At 39.9% G+C, this 23,110-nt stretch overlaps 1 protein-coding gene across 3 annotated transcripts in view; it reads left to right on the plus strand.

Annotated features, from left to right (window-relative positions):
• Positions 1-23,110, plus strand: part of TRIO (trio Rho guanine nucleotide exchange factor) — a 255,068-nt gene that overhangs the window by 132,416 nt on the left and 99,542 nt on the right. For all 3 annotated transcript variants that reach the window (XM_054164267.1, XM_054164268.1, XM_054164269.1), the window contains exons 14-20: positions 4,504-4,699; positions 5,292-5,458; positions 10,624-10,743; positions 12,754-12,945; positions 15,306-15,455; positions 17,433-17,547; positions 22,740-22,855. In XM_054164267.1, the coding sequence (XP_054020242.1) occupies positions 4,504-4,699; positions 5,292-5,458; positions 10,624-10,743; positions 12,754-12,945; positions 15,306-15,455; positions 17,433-17,547; positions 22,740-22,855 (1,056 nt within the window). The remainder of the gene's footprint in view (positions 1-4,503; positions 4,700-5,291; positions 5,459-10,623; positions 10,744-12,753; positions 12,946-15,305; positions 15,456-17,432; positions 17,548-22,739; positions 22,856-23,110) is intronic.

Below are 23,110 nucleotides of genomic sequence, written 5' to 3' on the forward strand. Positions count from 1 at the left end.
TTACGTTTTGGCACATAAAACATAAAGCAAAGTACCAACTACCTTTTTGAAGGAGTTGGTGTATTTTGTTTTGATGGATTAGAAACAAAAGCTGTGCTGATTTAAGACTGTCAAAATAGCCCTCCAGGGAACAAAATGACCCTTGCTGCAGAGCATCTTCGGCAAAGTGTTGATTGCTTTACTGTCTCTGTACCCCTGTCTGCCTCCTTAGTGAAGCACGCTTCTCTTTTCTCTCTCCCTGAAGGCAGGCATCTGTTCAGAAACTTCCGGTAAGAAAATGCAGTGACTAACTCCAGGTCATTTGTTTGGAACCAGAGGCTTAACTGTAACATAATAATGAGGAGAAGCCAGATGCCAGCTAGAAACTTGCAGACTGTGTTTTGACCTCATCCTTTGTGGAGGATTTTGTATGACTGATCCAGTCAGTTAAGAGTTGGCTGTAGGGACAGTTCATTCAGGGGATCATGAGTGAGGACAGTTTTTCTGGCAGACAGATAGTGTTTCTAGCTTTTCTTGTTGCTTGCTAAGGTTAAATGGGACCCCTAGTGCTGCAGGATCATGTTGTGCCTCTGGGGACAGTGGTGAAATTTGGAGCCAGAGTTAAGTCCTCTTCTTGTCTTCACTTTTCCCTTATTATTCACTGATAAAATACTCTATTTATTTTAGTTGGTTTCTTGGTCTTCTGAAATTGCTGTAACTGCAGCAGTTTCTCTTGGCACAGAAACTTTGACCTTCTCTATCTTCTGTAGGCTTCTGAGTGCCATTGGTCATGATTGTTGTGAAAACCTATTTTAACTAAAAGCAAGGAGGAAAACAACATATGTGAAATGTCCCTTGCTAGGGTCAGTAGTAGTATAAGGAAGATCTGTATGGACCTAGGTAGTAGGAAGGTAACACTGGTGGCAATGTCTGCAGCATAGAATATGTCTCACCTATGTCTGTGCATTTTTGCTTGTCTAACAAATGCGTCAAGGCATGTAAGAGTCAGGTCTTTACACAAAGCATACCAGACACTTTTCAACTCGCAGGCTTATCTCAGCTCTATTTTTGGACTATACTTACAAGGTGCCTGTTAAGTCATACAGCTGAAAAGACAAGGATGCAAAGTGCTGGATCACAGGGACCCAGGTCTTTTCCCCATTCCCATTTTCCCTTTTTCCCCAAGACATAACATTTTCCAGGTTGTGGTTAGCACTCACTTCATGTAAGGAGTGCTAGTAAGACCATTTTCAGAAGAGACCCGTGGTTCTTTGTTTCTTTCCCGCTCAGATGCCTTCTGTGTTATCCCTGCATTTTTTTATCAGTGTTACCTTTAGGTTTGTTAAAACCTAGGAATGTCAGGCAGCTTGGACTCTGTACTAGGAACTTCTCAAACACGTACTATGGTAAGTAGTCACCCTGTGTTTATGCTGAGTTGTGGATTTCCTGAGAGCAATATTAATTTGTGATTGAGTTACTTTTGAATATCTATTAGTCATTCATTTTTGTTTTGTTTGTTTAAAGCTAATTGTCTTGATAAAACCTGACAGAGTAGAAGCCTACTCACTCTAAGTGTTGCTCATAAAGCAGAACTTCAGGGGATGCAGTGAGGATTGTGGGCAGAGAGAGCATAATGCATGTTATTTTTGGTTTAATTCTGCCCTCAATGCATTTTGAATTTGCACAATGGGTGCAATGGCTGAAATAGATCAGCCACCTAATTACTGCTGAAACAAAATGTGAGGATTACTGTCCTTGAAAAGAACCTTGGTTGTGAAGTTCACTGATGTCTTATCTTTAGAATGAATGCAAGACCATACTGGCACTCTATTAGAATGGTGGGCTTCCTGGTCTTCTGAAGCGGGCAGGGGAATGTCTTGCTCTTGTACAGACTGTTTCACACTGTGTTTAACTGTGTGTGGGCCATGATCTTAGCCTTGGGGTTGTACAAAGTAACGAGACAAGAAGTTACAATTCTTACTGTTATTCATTGTTCTTTGGAGGCAGCACTGCTGAAACCTCTTGACCAAAGTAACACACAATGTTCACCACTTAAAAGTACTTGTCATTCATATCAGATACTGTGAATCTCAGGACAGTCTGAGATCAGAGTGACTACTGTTTCATTATTACAAAAATACTAACACCTACCCTCAGCAAAGTCCTGTTGTGAGCTCATTGTGTTTATCAGTTTATTTCCACTCAATTTACCAGTAAGAGAGGTGAGGTTTTGGCATCTGTTGTGAAGGAAGAGGGGCTGGCTTTGCTTTGGCTGGCTATGCAGTGGCATAAATGCGTTATAGGAAATGTCCACTTTGTAATGGTGTTTAGAAGGATGATGAAAGATGATGTTTTGATGTCAGCATTTCACAACCTTTCATGCTTAGATTTCTCAGTTTCACCAAGTCTTAACTACAATTATTTCTTGAAGATAACTTATATTGTTAACTGAACTGGATGAAAATGCTATACCTGATTTGTGAGAACTCCCATAGTGAGGCGGATGGTTTGAGGAAACAAATGTAGGATGAACACCGCTGCTTTTAGTAAGAAAGGACCACTGAGTTTTGAAGATGAGATAGGAAAAGCAGGTCTGAGGAGAAGCAGAAAAGTAGCTGGAAGTGAGCATTTTCTCAGGCTGGACTGTCTGGTCTGTCAGTAAGATTTAAAGTGCTAGAAGCATTTTGGGTCAATTTAAAGAAGATGAAGAGTGGAGATCGATGAATGAAATACATTGGGCGGTAACAAGGTAAAAGGGAAATAAAAGCAAATTGTGAAGGATTTTCTGGGAGAGGAAGACTGTGTTTTTTTAGAGGGGAAATCAGCATGCATAGTGTGTGATGTTCAGAGGACATGAAAGAGAGAGAAAATAAAGCTTTAAGCAGGAACTAAAAAGGTAGACATTGTCATGTGTGTCTTCCTGTATCTCTTTATTGTGGTGGTTTGGCCCTGTCTGGGGGCCAAATAGCCACCAAAGCTGCTCTCTCACTCCCCTTCTTAGATGGACAGGAGAGGGGAAAATACAGTAAAAGCCAGTAATAAGGTAGAAGCAATTTAAGCATGAGAAAAGGCTACACATGGAAGCAAGACCAAAGACAGATATTATTCTCTACTTCCCATCAGCAGACAGTGGTTGGTCACTCCCAGGATGCAGGGCTCTACACGTAGCAGTTTCTCTGGAGGACAGACACCATGGATCAATGTCCCCCCACGTCCTTCTTTCACTTAGTTCTTATATATGAGCTGATGTCACATGGCATGGAATACCCCTTTGGCCAGTTTGGGTCAGCTGGGCCAGCTGTGTCCCTTCCCAAGATATTGCCCATCCCTCACTCTTGGCATGGGGAAATGTTGGAAAAGTACATACAGCCTGTGTGCTTGTTCAGCAGTAGCCAAAACACTGGTGTTCCTTCAATACCCGGCTACAGCATTGCAAACAACAGCACTAGAAAGATGCTCTGAGGAGAATCAACTCCATCTCAGCCAAACCAAATATACATATTCATCAGCTTTTCTGTTTCTGTGTTACCCCTGAAACATGAGTTTCTGCCTGTTTTCACTTTGATAGAGCTAGCTGATCAGGATTAGGGATTGCAAATGACTACCCTAATTCTTTGATATCTTACATCATTGCATGGTGCAAAACTTGAGTGTGTAGTGTATTGGGTAAAATTTTTGCAGAACACCTTTAAAACAGGAAGTGACTCACTGATGCCACAATTCTAATAATTTCTTGATGTGTCCATTTTTAATGATGTCATGTGAGTAGAATGGAGAGACCCTTCAAGAAAGACTGTACCTCATTACAGAAACTATACAGATTATTTAGCTTTGCTTTCTCTTCAGTGTTTTTTTCCCTAGGAGGCTTGTTTTCCTGGTATTTCTCTTGTAGTTTAACAGTCTCAATGCCTTCAGAGCTCTGATGAACCACTTGGAAAGCTTAATGGTGTATTCTTTTTGCTGACTACAAATTGCTAAGATTTTGGTTTTGCTTCGTTCACTGCGACAAATAGTGCTTCTTGGTTTTGTGGCAGAAGTCAAAGGTGCTCACAGAAGGGTAGAGGGGGCTTTTCTCTTTGTAAAGGGTCTCAAGACTGAATTAATTGAAAGCTAAGCTGGCTGTTGGTGTGTGAATTGCCTGTACTTAGTGCAGTATGGAGAACTAAAAAGACATTTTAAATCAATATTTTCCTTTAAAAGTATAAATAAAAATGTTTGAACTTCATCTCTTTCACAAGTGATGTGTTCATGAATGAGTACCTTAAACAAGTAAAGAGTAGTGGTTAAAGGAGAGCTGTAGTGATTGAAGGAGAGAATCTTCTAGACTGTTTCCTGACATTTAAATCCACGCTGAAACAGCCTAGGTCTGAACCATATTAAACTTGATCAGTGAAGTCAATAAACTACGAGCAGCTCAATTGCCTCACTTCTATCCTAAGTGTGGCATTGGAAATAAACATGTCTTCTGTAGTAGGTAATTGTAGGTCTTCTGTAGTAAGTAAATCTTCATCCCTTTTCCCCCAGATAATTTCAGACCTTGAGACTTGGAATGATGAGCTCTCTCAGCAGATGAATGACTTCGACACTGAAGATCTCACAATAGCAGAACAGAGGCTCCAGCATCATGCAGACAAGGCTCTGACCATGAATAACTTGACCTTTGATGTCATCCACCAGGGACAGGATTTGCTGCAGTATGTCAATGAAGTACAAGCATCTGGTAAGATGATTCCTTCATGGTATTTTGGGCACTGGCTTTATAAGAATTACCCAGTTGTCTCTATGTGGGATGTGAGGAAATAGCAGAGATGCTGGTTAACTATTATGTAGAGAATGCAGATTTTTTTTTCCCCTTTGCACTCAAAACTATTTGATAGCCTTCATGATAATATACTATCATTATGGCATGCAATTTTTATCTAAGTTGGCAACACCTGAAGAAGTTTAGGTTTTAAATAAAGGGATTCTACTCATGAAGTCAGTAAAAGTAGAGTAAAGTAACAGGGAGTTTTATAGTTACTTGGAGTAGTTCAGTCAAGCCAAAATTTTCATCTTTCAAATAAAAACTCTTTTCTTTTTTGTTTCTTATGCTGATTCACTTGATGTTTTTAATTGCATACAGCCACTTAGGATATACCTCAAGTTAATATTGAATTTGTAGAGTGTAGAAACTGATGCTCATTTAAGCAAACGCTCCAACAATTAAGTTGAACTTTGAGAAGGAACTGGTAAAGTAAGTGTAAAATGGTGAAAATTAGTTACTTGTCTTCAAAAGACTTGCAAATAATTTCTAAATGACTGACTTATTACAGGTGTTGAGCTGCTTTGTGACAGAGATGTAGACATGGCAACTCGTGTCCAGGACCTGCTGGAGTTCCTTCATGAGAAGCAGCAGGAGCTGGATCTGGCAGCTGAGCAGCACCGCAAGCACCTGGAGCAGTGCGTGCAGCTTCGGCACCTGCAGGCTGAGGTCAAGCAGGTATGTGTTGGCTGAGGCCCTCTGATAGGGGGAGGAGAGGTCTGTGGCCATAAAGACATGTGGGAAATTACTTTCTGTTGTGCAAAGTCTTGGATTCAGAGTGAGGAGGGAATTTGAACTGAGGATCTAAGAAACTTCATCTTCTGTTAACATCAGTTTGCATGGGATTCTGTGATTTTGACATGGATGCAACTCAACCTTTGATTTTCTCTCTGCTATTTAATAAAAATGTTCAGTGGTAGTTCCTGAACATTGACCTAGTAATTTTTTGTATATTGTTTGAGACCTTTAGAAATAGTTATTACATAGTATCAGCATGGTTTACTTTCCAGGAGAAGGAAAATGAGGTGGTGCTTTTCCTGACAGTGAAGTGGTATATGTTGAGGTTCTTTTCTGATAATCACATGAAGCTTTGGTGAATTCTAGGGGCATAACCACTGCAGTAGCTGGAATTGTTTTAAAAACAAACAAAAGACTAGAAAGGTATGAGTTTATGATCTTGGTCACACTTCACAGCATCACACACGTCTACTACAGCCTGGTTTTATTAGCATGTCCCTTAATGGCTCCCAGGGCAACTTGTTCTTTTTCTGTTTGTCATGAGCTCTTGCAAAAATTCACCTCCTTGATGAGACTGTGCATGAGAGCTACCAAATTCCAAAGCAGTATAGAAAGAGTCCACTTAGCATTGGAGAGGTGAGTAGAAGATTCTCAAAGTATTTCCAGGCAGCAGTTGGTTACTTTGTAGAAGCAGACCCAAAGTTTCCAGTGTTCTTGGATTAAAAGAATGCTAGGAACGGGTAGTGTCTGCTGTCAGTAAAATCTAGGTATTAATGAAACACATGACCTTCTCGTTAATCAGTTACATACTAAATATGCACTTGTTCATCTTTGTAAATTCATATTACAAATGTCTCTTTTCATGTTGAGTAGTGAGATAAAGTTATTGCATATCAGGATAGTTTCTGTACTCAAGCTGGATCTAGGAAAAGAGTGCACATTTGCAAAGGAAAGAGGAAGTGAGCAGAGGGCCAGCTTTGGCCATCTTATCCCTTTGCAGTACATCGGTGGATTAGGATAGGATGGGTTAGTAAGATAAAGAAATTGTTAATTCCCAACTCCCAATACTCAGTTACAGAACAGAATATAGCACTTACAAACTTACATGGATATGTAGCTGACAGAATGTTGGTGTTACAAACTCCTTTTCCAGATTTTCATGTTATAGATTAATCTATAATGCTTCTTCAGCTTGAAGGTCTAAAATTTGAGCGGAGCTAGAACTGAACGTATTATAAATGTTTTTAATCAAATGCTTTGGGGCTAGTAATCCTTAGTTTTGTGATTTCAGCTGTCTTTTCAGAAAACCACATCTGATTTATTTTAGTCTTTATTACATATCAGATAGTGTGATCTTCTCCTGTTTCATCAGCACTGAGAAAAAATTCATAACTCAGCAGGTGCTTTACCTGAGAGTAAAATGACCTGGTAGACCTCCTCTTCAGTCTGTTTTATTTGTGTTTTGTTACCTGAAGCAGTAAACACATGGTTTTCTAGTTCAATTGCTGTGATTTTCTGACAGATTTATTGTTGATAAACTAAGTGTAAGCATACTTATTATGTAGACATGATACTGTTTCCATAGCAAGGATTTTAACTAGATTTCCATTGAATTTTTCCTGCCAAACTGACATTACTGCTATTGTATTTTCACATTTTTATAAATTTCTATATACAGATCACTTGTGGTCATATGGAAAGGCTTGTCTGGAGCACTGCATGAATTTTTCAGTAGGGTTTATCTCTGATGACTGTAATGGAGACCAGCAAACTACCTCCTGGTGTAGTTTTTTTAATCAAATACTCAAAAGGAGTCTCATCAGGACTAGGTAGTAAAACTTGGAGCTTAGTGAATTCGTACCAAATAAGTACAGCAATCATATAAAAACATCCAGTGTTGCATTTCCTTTAACTGCTGTACCAGTTCTACTTTGTAGTACTGAAGTATATCAAGCCCCAGGACTTGCAGGAAGCAGAAGGGCAAGAAGATGGAGGTTTAAAGAAAACCTGCAAAGAATTTGCTTCTCAATTGATGTATAGGTGCAGAAAGGGCAAACCAGATAAAGGATTATAGTGCAAGAAAACAAAATGAAATAGGGGGAAGAGGATGCTAGCTGAGATAAGGGATAGCTCTATGTGAGGGAGGGTGGGAATAGGGGGGAAAGGAAAATAAAATCTATTTTATGCAGGGCAGGGATACAGGAGTAGGTAGTAGCAGAGAAATAGTTAAGAGAATATCCATCTCGTCCACAACTCTACATGTGTGTTTGCCAGGCAAACTTCTTTTTTAGCTGCTGGATTACTTACTGCTGCGTTTACACCTATGTACTCACTTCGCAGAATTAATGCTTTGCTGTGTGAGCATGCATCATCTGCCTAGGTAAAAATCCCTACCAAACTATAGAACCAATCCAATACATGTTACTATGCCTCTTCAGTGCAACATTGTCTGCTGCTCAGATCATGCTTTATGTTCTTGGATGTATTCATATCTGTACGATAGTGTCCCACGTACAAGCTTGTACCATCAAATTACCATGAGTTGCTTTGTGTTCTCAATGTGCAGGTCTTTTAGCCTGCTGCAAACATAGTCCAGTGCTTGAGCTCAGATTCTTCAAAAATACTTCTTGGGAAGAATGTGCTGGCATTCTGTATAGCACCATATGGATATGAATGCGTAGGTGGGACAGCAGGCTGAGGCTCTAATCACATGAGCTTAGAGTAAAATCTCAGTCAAGGCAACTCTTCTTAAACATTTTTCTATAGAAATACTGATTTGACCTTTTCAGGTGTCTCAAACTGTTTAATTTCCATGCTTTTCTAGAGTGATGAAGGCTGTGAGAGGGAAGATGGGTTGTGTGATTCATCCAGACAGTGAGTTCATGGGAACATACCAACAAACACTGGAAGGTAGCAGTCCTGGAATATCAGGCTCACTATTTACTATCTCTTAGGTTTTCTCCTTGAGTCAGAGCAGAGACAAGGGGAAAGTGCTGCTGGCAAATTTCCTCCTATGAGTTCCACTAGTTTCTGCACTTACACTCCAATGTGCAACAAGTAGGGTGGCAAATGAGTGTGCTTGAGATGGCAAATTCAGCGCTAGGTGTCTCTTCTGTGTATTATGGGATGCCAAGTCAAGAGGAGCTTTGAATTGCTGCTGCTTAAGCATTCTCCTTCATTATAAATTCTCTGGAGTAGATTAAATGTGTTTTAACTCTAAAAAGGTATGTTTCATAATGTTATATTTGAATTATTTTGTAAGGTAGAGGGAACTTAGAATTGCTTTTGTAAGAGGAAGTAGAAATAAAAAAGGGATTTAAAAAAATCATCTGCCCCTCATGTTCTTACAGATAAATTCTTTCCCCCAAGCATACTCATATGTAGCATAGTGTCTGCAGTCTGTTGGACCCACCTGGTTTCCTCAGAAGTTGCCCTTTTTCTTGCTCCTGAGGGTTACCTGGGCTTGCTCCCATGATTATTAACAATCCCCAGGTGTTGTAATAACACAGAAGCTCACAGCTTCTATCATGGTCCCTTTATCACGCACCCATGCTGTGATCTGACAAGGTCAGAGCCGTATTCCCTGTCCCTGCAAGGCTCTGCCTGCCCCAGTGTTTTCTCCCCAAAGGAGCAGAGCATGACACATCTGGTAGATGCTGTCATGTTCTGTGTCCACACTGCAGACTTACTCTTTTCTGCAGTTCAGTCTGTCTGGCCTTAGCTTGCTGTAAGACTGTTACATGAGACTACATTACTATGAATGATAACTTGCTGGAAAGCCATACTCCATAATGGAAGTTAGTGAGAGAGTCGCTCAATTGGAAAACAAATTTAAAGATTTTAAAGCAATCTGTAGAAATCTGTATTTGGGTACTAGTCCATGTTTTCAGTCCAAGATTATGCTTTTACATTTGAAGGTAAAGGCAAAAGAAACTGGAAAAGAGATTTGAGTTCCTCAGAAGACACTGGATTACAGTTCAGAATTATCTCAATGTATGGGGGAATTGTGCTGGAAGGAGATGAATTTTATTAGTAACAAACACAAAGCATGCTGTACTGTCAGGAGCTGAAAAAAGACAGCACAGGGGTGCTGGCTTGTGACAGTCCACATTTACTCAGTATTTGAAAGATTTGACTGAAGTCGTGGTTATCAACTGGAAAGAACTCATAAAAGAACAGTGAGGAAAATGATGTGCCTAACCTCACATGGGAGAGACTGGGGAGTCTGTGGTCAACAAGAACAAGAGAAGAGTAATCTAGAGGGAATTGAGTAATGTTCTTGATGGAGGAAGATGAGAGAAAAATTAAGCTGATGCTAAGAGAAAGAAAATACACTACCACCCTCTTTGGTTGGTTTGGTTTGGTTTTGTTCTTCCCCTCCATTGTGGGCAGGAGAAATTAAATGATTCCAAATTAAAGTGAGAAGAGATTTGAGTGTTAGACATTTGAAATAAAAATTATGGTGATAAAAATGTGTGGTAAAAGTGTGAAATCGGAGTCAAGTAACAAACAAGACACATATACATTGAGAGGGGCCTTCAGGTTCCATGTTTCTGCTGTGCTAAGGAATTCACTAGGCTGCCCTTCAAGGCTTCTTTCCACCCAGCTGTTCTTCTGGCTTCAGTGTACTTGTTAAGGAAGGCACATTCTGAAAACTAAAAATCTTTAAGTAAGTAGAAGACACTCAATGGACACATTTTTCTCAATATTAAATATTCTAAATCATTTGCTTTTTACTAAGCTTCTTGTCCTCAATTTACATTACTGCCACTGGCTCTTAGGCAAATATTGCTTCTAACTTGTTCCTTTTTCCAAGGTGACAGATGGTATTCAGAAACACAACCTTATTCAGAGTATAAACTGAAACTCACAATCATGTTCTAGTTGACTGAAAGGTATGAGTTGTGAGCTAAGTGAAATTCTAGTGAATGTTATTTGCTGTGTTTATTGAATATATTATTCACTGTAAATATATAATTAATAAATTTAGTCATTCATGTAGACAGTACTAGATGTGACTCTAAATGTTTTTGTCCCTAGCAATGATGCTATTCTTGCGGTTGGGAATGGAATTGCATATTTCATGGGTTTCTTTTTTGTTACAGGTTTTGGGCTGGATCCGAAATGGAGAGTCAATGTTAAATGCTGGCCTTATCACTGCTAGTTCTTTACAGGAGGCAGAACAGTTACAGAGGGAGCATGAGCAGTTTCAGCATGCAATAGAGGTAAAAGCACCATTTTGGTGGCCATAGCCAAGAGTCTTCTATTACAGTCCATGAGTCACTGTAAAACACTGTTCGGTTCATACTGCAATATTTTGAGTTTAAGAAAAGCTGGTGAAATCATCTTATAGTGAAGAGGTAAAAGCACTTACTGAGAAGGTGGGGGTTTTACTCTTGTTCATTTTGACCCTACAATTCCAGGTGAACACATCTTCTTGGTACCTTTTTACGTCTTTGTAAAGTGATAGCTGTTCACAGCAATTTTACTGAAAATGGTGTTTCCCCTTGTAAGAATACGTCATATAATGCTGATTGTGAAAGTTAAGAGTAAGTGGAACAGCAAACACAAGTTGTGTGTTTTCTGATTTAGCCCTTTAATGTTTCTGGTTTTGACAGGTTTCACCTAAATGTAAGAGTGGTGGTGAGAAAAGGTTCAGTTCTCCCCCCACACACACACAGAAACCACGACTAACTCAGTCAGAGGAGCAGGTGGAAAAGCTGTATTTTACAAGCAGGATGAAATGCGATGAATATATACACAATATACAGTATTTACAGTATATACAAAGATATACAGCAAAGAACGTAACACAGAAAAACTCCCCTCCTCGCTGGAGGAGGGTCCCCCCAAAAACCCCTTGTCCCCCTTCCTCCTTTTTTCCCAAAAAGGATTAGAGAGAGAAAAGTAATTATTAAGGGGGGAATTCTGTTAGTTCAAAGTGTATGCTAAGGGAAGAAAAAGAATTAGTTTCTTATCTCAGTAGTCCAAGGTCAGCCAAGCACAGAAAGACAGCATCTGCCCAGGCAGACTGGAACAGACAGACTGGGACACAAACTGAACTAAAACTAAAATTTAAAGTTGCATTCCCACTGCTCTACCAATGAAATTCGTTTAGAACTATCTTTTGTTTTCCTTTTCACACCAAAACATTCAGCTAGAGTGCTCCAGTAACTGTCTCTCCTTAAAGGCATAGCCTAAAACTGTCACAGTATACCATCACCTCCAGATAAAATTGAATTGGTCAAATCTCTGGAAAAAAATAGGCAGAGATCTTAGGACTAACTGAAAGGCAGTGTTGTTAATGTATGTGCACTATTGAGAGACTTTGGTGATACTATACATAGCACACATTTTGAAAAACTTTCTTTTTCTTGAAAGGTTAACCAATGTCATGATTATTTGGGAAAACTATTTTTAGAAGTACTTTGTCTTGTATTAACTCTTCCATGTTTGCTTGCTATTTTGTGGAGTTTTATACTTCCCCTTTCTTCTTTGGTTTTTAAGAGGGTGTTGAGGGTATTTCTTTTTGTTTGTTTTGTTGCACGGTTTGGACAGTATGCACCCTCATGTTGAGAGCTTTTATAACTCTTAACTATAAAAATCTTGAGACCTCTAGGTATTTGTCAATTTAAGAATAAATTGCTCAAAAGTTTTTAAATTCTGTGTTTTCTGGATCATTCTATACTCAAATATAGTAATACTCATAGTTAGGGGTTCCAGATTTCAGGCAAGCATACGTTTGCACAGAATACTAGATAAACTTCTACTTACAATGAATGGAGAGTTGTCTTATATATTGGCCTGCAGAGCTATTTGCTCACTGATGGACAGTAATAACAATCAAGCCAAAATAAGAGAAATCCTTTACATCTATTTTTTTTCCTTACTGTGAAGGTCAAGAAAATCGGCCTAAAATTCATAATTATAGCAAAGTGTACAGCAACATAAATACGCCATTTGAGCTTACTGCTAGACCGTGGCTACAGCTTACGAACTGTTACTCACTGTTGATTTGGCAATAAATCTATCCAGGATTTATTTCCTTTTTTGTTTGCATAGTGAAATCATGGCGTGAGTAGTACTAGATAGGTGTTTTTAGTTGGTGGGTGTTTGTGCTTCTATATTCAAGTGTCTTGTCGCTGTTCCACACAGTGGAAATGTGAGCCTTTGAGGTGTTCAAGGAAATGAACTGAAGTGCTCCACTGACATTCTGAATTTTCACCTTTTCTCAGAAAACGCATCAAAGTGCTCTGCAGGTTCAGCAGAAGGCAGAGGCAATGCTGCAGGCTAATCACTATGATATGGACATGATTCGAGAGTGTGCAGAGAAGGTTGCTTCCCATTGGCAACAACTGATGCTGAAGATGGAGGACCGTCTCAAGCTTGTGAATGCCTCTGTAGCCTTCTATAAAACTTCTGAACAGGTACAGAACTGCTGTGTAATCATCTTGGTTAACTTTTTAGTGTGGCATAAATAACATCACACAAATAAATGGTTTGCTAGGTTTGGTTCATAGAGCCATAGAATGTTAGGTGTTGGGAGAGACCCCCAGAGATCATCGAAGCCAATCCCCCTGCCAAAGCAGGATCACGTAGGGCAGGCCATGCAGGAACAAACTCATGTAGGTTTTGAAAGTCTCCAGAGGAGACTCCACAACATCTCTGGGCAGCCTATTCCACTGCTTCCAGCTGTGGTCTCACCAGGGCAGAGTAGAGAGGGAACCTCCTAGATCCTCCCTAGACCTGCTGGACACATGTTTCTTAACGCACCCCAGGATACCACTGCCTTTCTTGGCCACAAGGGCACATTGCTGTGCCATGGATAACTTTTGCTGTCCACTAGGACTCCAAGGTCTTCCTCTATGGCATTGCTTTCCAGCAGGACAACACCTAGTCTGTACTTGTGCATGGTGTTATTCCTTCCCAGATGCAGGACTCTGCATTTGTCCTTATGAACTTCATGAGGTTCGCTTTCACCCAGCTCTTCAGCCTGTCCAAATCTTGTTGGATGGCAGCACAGCCTTCCAGGTATTAGCCACCTCCTCATTTTGTATCATCAGCAAACTTGCTCAATCCCCTTTTCCAGTTCATTGATGAAGATGTTGAACAAAACTGGACTCAGTACTGATCTCCGGGGAGCACCACTCCATAGGCTTCCATCTGGACTCTGTGCCACTGATCACAACTCTCTGAACTCTGTTGTTGAGCCAGTTACTAATCCACATCACAGTCCAATCATTGAGCCCTCTTCCCTTGAGTTTACCTACAAATTATGGGAGACAATATCAAAAGCCTTGCTGAAGTCAAGATAGACACTATCCACTGCTCTCCCTTCATCTATCCGTTTGGTCATGCCTTCGTAGGAGGCCTACTGGATTAGTCAAGCAAGATGTCCCCTTAGTGAATCCATGCTGGCTCTGGCTACTTTTGGTAACCCTCTTTTCTTTCATGTGGCTAGAGATGGCCTCCACAATGAGCTACTCCATTACCTTTCCAGGGATGGAGGTGAGGCTGACTGGTCTGTAGCTGCTCCAGTCTTTCTTCTTGCTGTTTTAGAAGACTGGAGTTACATTGGTCCTCTTCCAGTCCTCAGGCACCTCCCCTGTTCTCCATGATCTTTCAAAAATTATGGAGAATGGTACAGCAACAACATCAGCCAGCTGCCTCAGCGCTTGTGGGTGCACCATGAGGGATTGGTTGTATTTATTAATTTGATAACGACTGCATTACACAAAACATGCAAAAAGAAGATCCTTTTACCAGTGGCCTTAGAGTAAATATGCACTGCAGCCTTTCAAAGGGTCTTACATGACAAAGACTTTTTACCATGGTCTGTAGTGACAGCACAAGGGGTAATAGTTTTAAACCAAAAGAGGATAGGTTTAGAATGGGTGCAAGAAAGAAAATGTTTTACAATATTAATGGTGAAGCATTGGGATAGATTGCCCAGAGAAGTTGTGAGTAACCCATCCCTAGAAGTGTTCAAAGTCAGGTAAGATGAGGCTTTGAACAACTGGGGGATTCAGCTGGATGATCTTAAAAGATCCCTTTCAACCTAATCCATTCTCTCATAAATGAATAGTAGACAAATTTTACTAGCTTGCTTCAATTAGCAAACTTTAGAGTGTTTTGTACAACCAGTGCTACGTTACATTACCAAACTACAGTGATTATTGGCAAGATTTAAACCTCCGTCTGTCTCTTCTGTCATTCTTCCCTTTAATTGTCCTCAGAATCTTACTTCTACTTGAAAAAAGTCTTGTAAAACTTTTGCAAGATGAAACACATTGTACACGTACTTGGCAGGATTTCTGCTTGTTTCAAGAAGTTTAGCTTAAACAAGTTACACTGAGATTTTAATGGAAGTACATCAGATGGCTAATTCTGGGGTTTGTGTGGGAGTCAGAAAAAAAATAAGCTACATCCTGCTTGTCTGGAGAACACTTACAGGCAGGATTGGCCAGATTGCTTCTTCTGCATTCATGTCCTAAACCCATCCTGAACTGTGAAGTCACAGAGGCAGAGAAAGATGAGCAACTTTAGGAATAGCTTTCTGAGGAATTCCACAAAAGCAAGCCAGTGCTTACAGACCTATTGCCAAGGTTTGTTGCCTTAAGTCCCAGTTAAAACATGTCAGAAACTAAGGTGTATGTAAGGACTAGTCTGGTTTTCCCTTTTTTTGTTTTTGGTTTTTGTTTTGTTTTGGTTTTTTCCCTTTAATTTTGAATGTTTATCTTAATGAATTATATTTGAGTTGGGCTCCTTTCTTTTTTTTTTTTGATAGGTATGCAGTGTGCTTGAAAGCCTGGAGCAGGAATATAAGCGAGAAGAAGACTGGTGTGGAGGAGCAGACAAACTGGGTCCTAACTCTGAAACAGATCATGTTACACCTATGATAAGCAAACACCTGGAACAGAAGGAGGCATTCCTAAAGGTGAGGTTTGCCAATTTTTTGTGATCTTCTGTGTCTCAGAAAACATGCAGTCAAACACTCACAGTGCTGAAATGCATGTGGATGGCAACAGTAGCCATTCAAAAGATGGAGGTATGGCTCAAACTGCAGAGATACAGTAAGTGGCACATTAACTGCTTCTGAATGCTGCCAAGTGCATAAAATTGTAGCCAGTTTTATAAATACATTTCCTTTTGAACTTCAGTAGATGTCAGGTCTCCCACTGTGACTGAAGAGGAATTTAGGAATCACTGCTTTGAGCAACTGTCATTCTAAAAAATGCTTAAAGGTTGCTGTTTTGAAAGAGAAGTGACAGTCACATAGTGCCATTGCTACCTGTGCATTGAAGTGGCTCTCAGATGTAATTGGGCTGTGGTAGAGTATAGAAGGAGGAATTGCTAGACAAGTTTCTAGGGGTAGTAGGATTTGTGTAATAGTTGGCAGATAAATGAAAGGGTTTTGTTCCAACTAATGTCCTAGTCAAGATTATTGATCACACTGAATAAATTTGTAATTGATGCTTGCAAAGCACTGTAACTAAACCCATAACCAATGACTTCACCTTGAAAGACTATTAAGAACCTTATTTTTATTAAAAACCTTTTTGCTCGCAGTGCACAGATAATAACATCCAAATACATAACAGCATACAGCTCTAAATATACTGTCAAACTGATCTTTCTGTAATTGGTATGTATTACCAATCTTTGTTTTAAAATAATATGAGAAATTACTTACTGTCTTGGTTACTGCATTGAGCCATGCTACCTTTTTCTAACCTTTTAAAGTAGCATTTTATGTTCTGCTTATAAAAATAAGGCAGCTAGCCCATATGTAGTGCTTGGTGTACATTCAGGTGAAAGTGGCAGCTGCACTGAGTGTCGGCAATACAGTGATGAGGACAGAAAGCTCTCCTGGCCTTAATATTGTAGTGCTTTTGGTTTCACTTCAGCAGTGTATTTACTTTTTATTTAAAGTATCGGTGGACGTTTTGGAATATCCATGTGAGTATGTAAGCATGTGAACTCTGTTTATACAATCAATGAGTTCAAGTGGCACATGGCACATAGACAAAATAAACTTCTCTGTGAGCTCTGAGTCATGGTGAAAGCTCTCGAGCAGATAGTTACTTCATAGGAAATTCAGATTAAACAACTAAAAAAGGCATTTTCTTCACAGAAGAAAATGAGTTATGAGTTATGAGGCATTCACAGAAGTTTGCCTTCCTAAAATTTAGAATCCTGACTCTGCTCTTTGCCTGTCCCATATCCCTTAGGACTGCAAACTCCACCAGTGTGTGATCACTACAGCCTGGGCTGCCCCCCACCTTGACATCACTGATGAGTGCACTTGAATTTAGGATCACAGAATCATTGAATGGTCTGGGTTGGAAGGCACCTCCAAAGGTCACCTAGTCCAACCCCCTCTGCAGTAAGCAGGGGAATCCTCAACTAGATCAGGCTGCCCAGAGCCCTGTCAAGCTTCAACTGTCAGGTCCAATACTGTGTTCCTTGGGTAGGGGTGTCTGTTATCTGGCTCAGGAAGTTATCATGAAGGCACTACAGGAATCTCCTTGATTGTCTACAGCTCGCTGTGGTATTTTCCCAGCAGATGTCAGTATAATTGAAGTCCCTCAGAGGACAAGAGTCTGCAATCATGAAGCCTCCTCTAGCTGGAGTAGGAAGGCTTCACCAATGGCCTATAGTAGATGCTGATAACAAGATTGTTTGGGGTTGTGTGGTTTTTTTCCCTGACAGATAAGTAAGGATTGACTGCTATTTGTTAGGAAAAGTATTTTAATGGTTAGGTTGGCTTGCTTGTAGAAGGATTTAACAAGATACACTTTCTAAAATTGGAGAGAGTGGGAAATGCACAGAGGGGGAGTGAGGAAGGTCCTTCATCTCTTTCTAGATGTGTATTTGTGCATCTTCAAATAAACTAGTCTCTTTGTCTTTCCAGGCTTGCACATTGGCTCGGAGAAATGCTGATGTCTTTCTGAAATACCTGCACAGGAACAGCGTAAACATGCCAGGGATGGTGACGCACATCAAGGCACCCGAACAACAAGTCAAAAGTAAGGGGCTGCTTCTGTTTTTTTACCTCATATGATTATCACATGCTGTGATGTATGCAAAGATAGGAGAGTGAAGCCTGTCCAAGTGGAAGGGGTCCTGTCAGGCTTAACAGGAAATCATTAAAATGGCTTTCACACTTTGAAAGAGCTGCCGATTGTCAAATTATTTTATATCCAAATGAAGTTGATTTGAATTTATCTTCTGCTTACACTTAGTCTTCTTTTGAGACTCAAATGTGCTGCTTGGTTGAGAAAATGAAATAGTAAACATGCATGTGGTAATGTTTGGTCTGAGGTCAAATGGGGGTTGATAACTATAAGTTTACTTTGTGTGCTGTGCATTCTGTGAGTTCCTTAGGAGTGTCATTGTGATACAATAAATCCCTTAAGCAATGCTGCTCAGGCCATTCATATAATGGAATCAGTATTAAGAAACTTGAAGTATAGGATAACTGACACCACGTTTAAATTACATGTGCAGACAGGTAGTAGCTGAGGTGAGGCAGTAAAGAGCCATTACATGGGTCTTGGCTTTTGCTGGGATTAATTCAGTGTAGTACATCTTTAAGGTACAACATGTGCTCTGGGAAGCAGAGTAGAGAGAGAAATCTGTAGGGCTTTCAGGGACCAAAAATAAGATAAATTATTGAGGTATACATAAATGGTGGGTGAAGTAGGCAGAATAGATGGAGATTCAGAAACAAATGTTGTATTTAACTAATTTATTTTCCAGTCATATTCCCCTCAATTCAGTATTGTAACTTAGTACTCAGACCATGCTGCAGACTCAAAACCAGAGACATCTAGTTGTCTAATTAATCGCTGTTTGCAGCTACCTAAAGGAAGTTATGCAAAGAATAAAGCTAAAGTCAGAGAAACACAGCAGCAGGACCAGAGAAAAAAGTTGCAGCACGGAAAATTCTGAATGGATGTAAGGAGAGAGTGTAACAGCAAGAGTGAGAAAGCACTGAGCACAGCAGGTAGCCCAGAGAGGCAGTAGAACCTCTGCCCTTGGGAATTTTTAAAATCAAGTTGAACAAGCCCCTGTAAAACTGAACTTGGTCTTGTCTTGAGGAGATTGGAACAGATGGCTTCCAGAGGTCACTTATACTCTATGATACTTGGTGACTCTATTAGAAAAGGAAATACTCACTTCTTCATTCTACTACAAGGCAACATCAGTTTTTATTTGACAGTGCTCAAAAATGTCTGTGTCAGTTTTTTGTGTTGGAAAGATAATAGGGTATGTGATGCACTTTTCACTCTTAAGGGAATAGTCAGATTGTAGCAGTTGAAACTTGGAGCATGTAGAGTTAATACAAAGGATTGTTTTTACTCTTCCTCAAGGCATCAGCATTTACAGAAGTGCACAAGATAAGATCTCAACAGAAATGCTGGCATTATCCATAACTGAAGAAGCATTGCTGACATCTGTCACATAGCTCTTCTTTTAGTAATAGACAAAGAAATGGAAGCAGTAGCAAGCATGAAGTTGTAGCTACCACCACAAGTAATTACAAGAAATATATATTAGGGGTTTGGGGCAAACTTTAAAAATTCAGTTTTGAATTCTGGTTAAACAGTCATTCTGAGAAAGGTCAGTGTGTAGAGATGAGGAAAGAGTGGAAATGACTCTGCTAATGTCCTTAGCTTGTCCTTAAATACATCAAAAATACAGTGCTATGCATGTTCTCTGTGCATTTAAGATTTTGGGTGAATGATACATGTTCAGAATGGAACAAAACCAGCAACAGAAATCCCCAAGCAGAAAGAAAATAAACTTTGTGCTCTAACACTTTTTCCCTTATGAGTCAGGTCATATGTTCTTCTAAGAATTAAATGTGAATCAAGATAAAACTCATGAGGACTTCTCCATTTTATATCTCAGTAGTATGATGGTAGCTGACCACATGATTTTGAAGTTCATTCTGATCTTCCTATTCAAATATGTATGTAAGGAAAACTACAAACTCTTTTCATCTCTTCTAACTAGAGAAGTTAAAGTGTTTATTTCATTTTAGTGAAAAAGAGGATAGATATGTTCTGGACTATTACATACTCATAACTCAGGTGTATTCTTGAAGCTGTTAGACTATGGTCAGTATATAATATATAAATAAACGTTAAAAGCTTGAGTAAGCCTTGAGTTTTTTCAATATATACTACTACCATGCAGTAGTATATATTTGATCCTTATTGCCAGATACAGATTATGATACCTAGAAAAGCAATGTCTTAATCTAGGCAAAGTTTAGTTAAGCACATGATTTATTTGAAACAGGAATCACATTGGTATTGAACTGAGAGGTGTCCTTCTGTCCCTTTATACCCACGTGAATAATTTCCTTGACCTGCAGTTGAGAGTGTCCAAATACTGTGTCAAATACCATGCCAAAGCTGAATCTTACAAAGGAGCAGTAGCCTGCAACTGCCACGGCAAGTGGATTCAGCTGATGGAAATTGCTGTAAAATCAGAAATGGAGCATCTTCATCTTTGCTTCTGCTACTAATTTTGCATGCTGCTTTGTTACCTCTGTCTGCTGTACAGACTGAAACTGAACACAGTGCAGGAACTTGTCTACTGGCGCTTATATTTTTAGGTTGGTTGACAGAGTGCAGGATGCATGGAGACAGCTTGCAGTGGAGACACTCACAAAGCTGAGGGCAGCAGCCACCCGAAAACTGTGGGTTTATTACAATTACCCTGCCCTCCTTCTGACACAACAAAATTACAGGTTCAGATGTCAGTGGGGAAAATACTGCTGCACAACCAGTTAAACTATCTAGAGAAATCAATCAAAATGTGCTCCGGCTCACTCACTCAAAAAGGGAAGATCTCCCTACAGGTACACAAAATATATACACTCACCAAACAAGGAGTGAGAACTTCTTAGATGAGGTCCCAGTCTAAGGGGAGAAGATCCAATTGCCAGGCCACTTGCTGCCTGGAGACCAACTCTCTCAAATGTCTCCATAGCAGTCCTGTGGTCAATTTCTTGATTAGTCCTTCAAGAAACACAAACCCTGGGTTGGAGTTCTGGGCCCTGAGCTGCCAGTTGATGCCTGGGAGGCAAGCAGATCTTTATCAGCTCCTTGCAAGCCTCAGCCCTTTACCAGGCTTTTTGTGTTTGTCAGTGGGGTTGTACCTGCCATCTGTATTATGCCCTGACAGAACAGGCCATGTTTGTTCTTTGTCAGAACTACTCTGCTGGCATCGCTATCAATGGCTCTTGATTTGGTGTGTCCAGTTGGATGTATTGCATTGTATAACAATAATTATGTCCCATACTTACACCTACCTCCTGTCCCCCAAAAATCTGACATACATTATGAGCAAGCATTTTTGAGATTGCATAAAGCAGAAATAAAATTGAGAAAGCAGGTGAGCTTCATAGCAGATCAGATCATGGTCTGGCTGAGGGACAGATCAGTTGAGAGGGTAGCCTACCTGGCAGGAAGAAAAACTTGGCCAGTGTGACCAGATTCCAACCAAAAGTCCTGGGTGATCTCATGTTTCTGTGACAAGTGGGAATATGGTACTTCCAAGCAAGAGGATGCTTGCAATGATGCAGACAGGTTTCATAATCCCCAGGGAAGCTGTGACAAGTGGTTATAATTGGTGCCAGAACACAGAGATGCTTTGCTCCTCAGGCTCCCTTTATTTGAGCTTTTCTATGAAACAGCTACCTGAAAGGTGGTTGTAGCCAGGAAGGGGTTGGTCTCTTCTCCCAGGCAACCAGCACCAGAACAAGGGGACACAGTCTCAAGCTGTGCCAGGGGAGGTTTAGACTTGAGGTGAGGAGAAAGTTCTTCACCGAGCGAGTCGTTTGTCATTGGAATGTGCTGCCCAGGGAGGTGGTGGAGTCACCGTCCCTGGAGGTGTTCAAGAAGAGATTGGACGTGGCACTTGGTGCCATGGTCTAGTCATGAGGTCTGTGGAGACAGGTTGGACTCAATGATCCTTGAGGTCTCTTCCAACCTTAGTTATACTGTGATACTGTGAAACTCTTCCTTGGAGTTGTTAGCATTTGGAATGTAAGACATAGTGAACCTGGACAGTGGAGCCTAGTACCTGACAGCCTCCAGTCATAATTATGGAAAATAGCCAGCTGTGACTATCAGTAGAAAAGCAGGCATTATTGTGAAGAATGATCCTGTTTTGTGGTAGACCTGCATCTGGTAGACCTGACCTTGGGTTCTATGCAACTCTGACAGAGACATTGGGTATCCCTGTTTCCATGTATTTCAGCTTGCCATCTGGATTTGCAGTAGCTACAAAGTCTGGTAGGGCTTCTGCTCTGGATGAAGCAGTGGTAAAATGAGCTTCACAGAAACTGCTAGGATTTCTTTGAGGGGGAAAACACAACACTGAAGAAGCAGAGTTGAGATAAAATGTTCTTCATATTGTAAGCAGAAGGTCTTTGCTATCCAGAAAGAATTTGTAAGCCAGACATGGAACTGGAGGTTAATAGTGGAATTTGGGTGTGTCTTCTCAAGGGCAGACAGCTTCTGATACTCAGGAATGGAGTACCAAATTGTGGAGTTATTTGATTGCTTGGAAGTTCTCTCAAGGCTCAGTGAACACTCATGTGAATAACTCAACTTACTCAATTATACTGCTACTTGATTTGATTTTTTTAAGGGAAATTACAGGCTAACTGTATTTTTTATTAAATGTGTTTCTGTATGTTTCATATCTGCTTACATTGCATTTGTTGTTGTAGTGATCTAAGGTTATGTATTTGTTCATATGTATTAAATTACTAAAATATTTCATAGAAGACTAATATATTCAGAAAAGTTAATTGATTTTTTTTGTTGTTGTTAAGATGTTAAGCATGTGCAGGCTCATTCTTTCTGAGGAAACCCCATCTAGAACCATTTTTATCAAACCATATTTCAGTTCTCTTTTAAGCAGTGGCAGTCCCTGTATGAAGAGAGTCCCTATATTTGAGAGAAGAAGTGGTCTAGTAGATTTTATTAATTGCATCTCTGGTTTCTTTAATGTTTATGTAAATAATAATGAAAAAGGAACACTATTTCATAAATATCATGAAAAAGAGCAAAGGTTAACAAAAAGAGTAAGTTTATTGTGAACTCTAGAAATATAAGTACTTGATTCCAGTAATTTTGATGTGGTATTTCAAAACTGGCTGTTGTAACCTCTGTTGAAACTGTTTTCATTTCTTCAGATATCTTAAATGAGCTCTTCCAGAGGGAGAATCGTGTGCTCCATTATTGGACCATGCGTAAGAGACGGCTTGATCAGTGCCAACAATATGTGGTGTTTGAAAGAAGTGCCAAACAGGTGAGGGTTTTGTATAAAAATCTTCTTCATTGTGATTGAGGTTTGACACACACTGACTTGTCTCACAAGTTTGCCATTGACTTCAATATTTCAAACGGCTGAAAGATCAGTGATTAAAATAGAAAGTAAGTGAAATTATTTTCTTTTAATACACAACAGCTAAATCTGTTGAGGTAGAGTGTATTTACTGATGAAGTGTAAAGGTAGTCTTGTGCTTCTGCTAGCTTGATCTGCTGCTGCTGAATCTCCTTTCTG

This window comes from Dryobates pubescens, chromosome 9 (assembly GCF_014839835.1).
Source record: "Dryobates pubescens isolate bDryPub1 chromosome 9, bDryPub1.pri, whole genome shotgun sequence".
In the NCBI taxonomy this organism is placed as follows: domain Eukaryota; kingdom Metazoa; phylum Chordata; class Aves; order Piciformes; family Picidae; genus Dryobates; species Dryobates pubescens.